General features: G+C 48.7%; 1 protein-coding gene across 1 annotated transcript in view; it reads right to left on the bottom strand.

Moving 5' to 3' along the window:
• Positions 1–2,417, bottom strand: part of RHOT1 (ras homolog family member T1) — a gene marked incomplete in the record, with an annotated part of 14,206 nt that overhangs the window by 10,312 nt on the left and 1,477 nt on the right. Inside the window, 6 exon segments of the mRNA XM_072414038.1 lie at positions 238–383; positions 579–663; positions 960–1,080; positions 1,307–1,415; positions 1,848–1,946; positions 2,025–2,126. Of these exon segments, the coding sequence (XP_072270139.1) occupies positions 238–383; positions 579–663; positions 960–1,080; positions 1,307–1,415; positions 1,848–1,946; positions 2,025–2,126 (662 nt within the window).

The following is a 2,417-nucleotide window of genomic DNA, read 5'->3' as shown; positions in this document are numbered from 1 at the left end:
GTGTGTCCCGATATTACACCTTGTAATACTGCAGCCTCACCTCTAGGAGGTGACGTGTGTCCCGATATTACACCCTGTAATACTGCAGCCTCACCATTAGGGGGTGGCCTGTCCAGGTGATACAAATGGCTATCCCTGATATACCGATACAGTTAAATGATTCCAATCATTGGGAATGTCCCCTTTGATAAGATAATGAGGGGCTCCCTCAGACCTGAACGGCCATTTCACACTTACGTCCACTGGGAGAGAAAGCCCTGGTAAGTGATCCAGCCCTTTTCATTGGTGCAGACGGTGTTATTTACATCAGGGCCCCATGGCATATAAGGGAAGACTTGAAATAAATCTTTCAGCTCTTCTGGAGATAAGGCACAGTCCCGGTCCTATACAGAGAGCACAGGAAGGTGAATATGGGTTAGATGGTTGGTTTCTAGGAATGCCTATCTCTATAAACCAAGGCACTGGACCAATAGAGTTTGGATCTCCCTGCAGAGAACACAAAGCCACCCATTTTTCTAACCTCCTTCCAGTTCACCATCTCCAGTGAACACCAAAGGATGTCCTGTCACAATACCCACCTGGTCGTGCTTGTCGAAGATGCTTTGTAAGAACAGATAAGCGTGATGGTTCAGTTCTGTTGTACAATCCACATGAACCTTCAACCTGGAAGAGCAGGGATAAAGATGACTAACGTGAGAAATTACCGGCAGCATTACATTCTCCTTCTCCTACAGCCCTCCAGCGTCACAAAGGTGACTTTTTCTTTCCAATAACCCCAGAAAACTGCTGGGTGGAAGGAAAAGAACAAAACCCCCCAACATCTATTCCATGTCTTAGGCTGACCATAACCTATCCACAAAACGATCCCATAGCCCCCCCCCCCCACACACACACATTGTCCAGCACCGAGATTGGTACCAAACATTCCCGGCACAGACAATACATGTTAGAGGAATTACTGAGGGAATAAATATTCTGGTGTCAGCTCTAGGTCATCATCATATCCGAATCTCCGCAGGACAGTCCATGTGGTCTCATGTCTCCCCCTCTGAATGAAGAGCGTGTGCAGAAACAGGAACCCTGCAAGAAAGTCAGCTCAGTCACAATATGTACAATCCATCCTTACATGAGACCCTACCACAGAACAGTCATTTACACAGAATAGGAACAAAACAGAATTCAGGAGCCATTCAGCCCAGCTCCTGAGACAATGAACTCCTGGACGAGGTGGTAGCACCTGAGGGGCCCTGTGGGTTGGCTCCTAACAGGTGGACTCTTTAATAACCAGAATCTAACCTGAACTCACCTTTCAGGGTCAGACCATTGTTGGACACTCCATCATAGACGTTCTTACGCACAACGTTTTTCACATCTTCCAGGGCTTGTGGGGCGAGCGGAATATGGAAACAGGTTCTCTGAAAGAGATAACGGGGGAATGAGTACAGCAAGGGAATGTACAGGAATGGGGGGACCGGCCCAGAGATAATCTAAGAGTGACCCTTTCCCAGAAAGGAGCAGCCCAGGGACAAAGGTGACCCTTACCCGGAAGGAGCAGCTCAGGGACCAAGGCGACCCTTACCCAGAAAGAGCAGCTCAGGGACAAAGGCGACCCTTACCCGGAAGGAGCAGCTCAGGGACAAAGGTGACCCTTACCTGGAAGGAGCAGCTCAGGGACCAAGGCGACCCTTACCCGGAAGGAGCAGCCCAGGGACAAAGGTGACCCTTACCCGGAAGGAGCAGCTCAGGGACAAAGGCGACCCTTACCCGGAAGGAGCAGCTCAGGGACAAAGGCGACCCTTACGTGGAAGGAGCAGCCCAGGGACAAAGGTGACAAAGATTGCCCTTACCTGGAAGAAGTTTAGCTCGGCATCATTTAATATCCCATCATTGTCCAAATCAGAAATCTTAAAGATGCGAGTGAGTGCTCGTATACAGGATGGCTTCAGCTGGAAGACAACAAACATTCATTACCCCTTCCTGTGCCTGCACACCCCTTTATAGAAAAGTGAATGGAAGCCACTCACCTCCTTCTCCTCAGGACAGTAAAGAGGACCTGTTGGGTGTAGCACAGCTTTCTGGGCATAATAGAATAATTCAGAGATGTTCTTCAAGTTTTTGGCTGAGCACTGAAAAAAAAAAAGGAATGGTTTTCCCTTTACAGAATTTATACTGCCAATGTCAGCCACATATAGGGGAGCGCCTGAACATGCAAACCCCTAGACCTGTTATTCAACCAGGGTTCCTCCAGAGGTTGCTGGGGGTTCCCTGAGCAGTTTGCACCCCTCAGGGCAGTATAAGTGACAGCAATGATCTTTTTGGCTCTCTGTAAGGGTGACATTCTTCCCACTGGCCAGCAATGTAAGAGGAATTCTTCCCACTGACCCCCACACTAATATACTGTGTTCTGTGGATATATA

Source organism: Pyxicephalus adspersus, chromosome 6, assembly GCF_032062135.1.
Source record: "Pyxicephalus adspersus chromosome 6, UCB_Pads_2.0, whole genome shotgun sequence".
NCBI lineage: Eukaryota > Metazoa > Chordata > Amphibia > Anura > Pyxicephalidae > Pyxicephalus > Pyxicephalus adspersus.
This window is presented reverse-complemented; position numbering and strand designations above follow the sequence as displayed.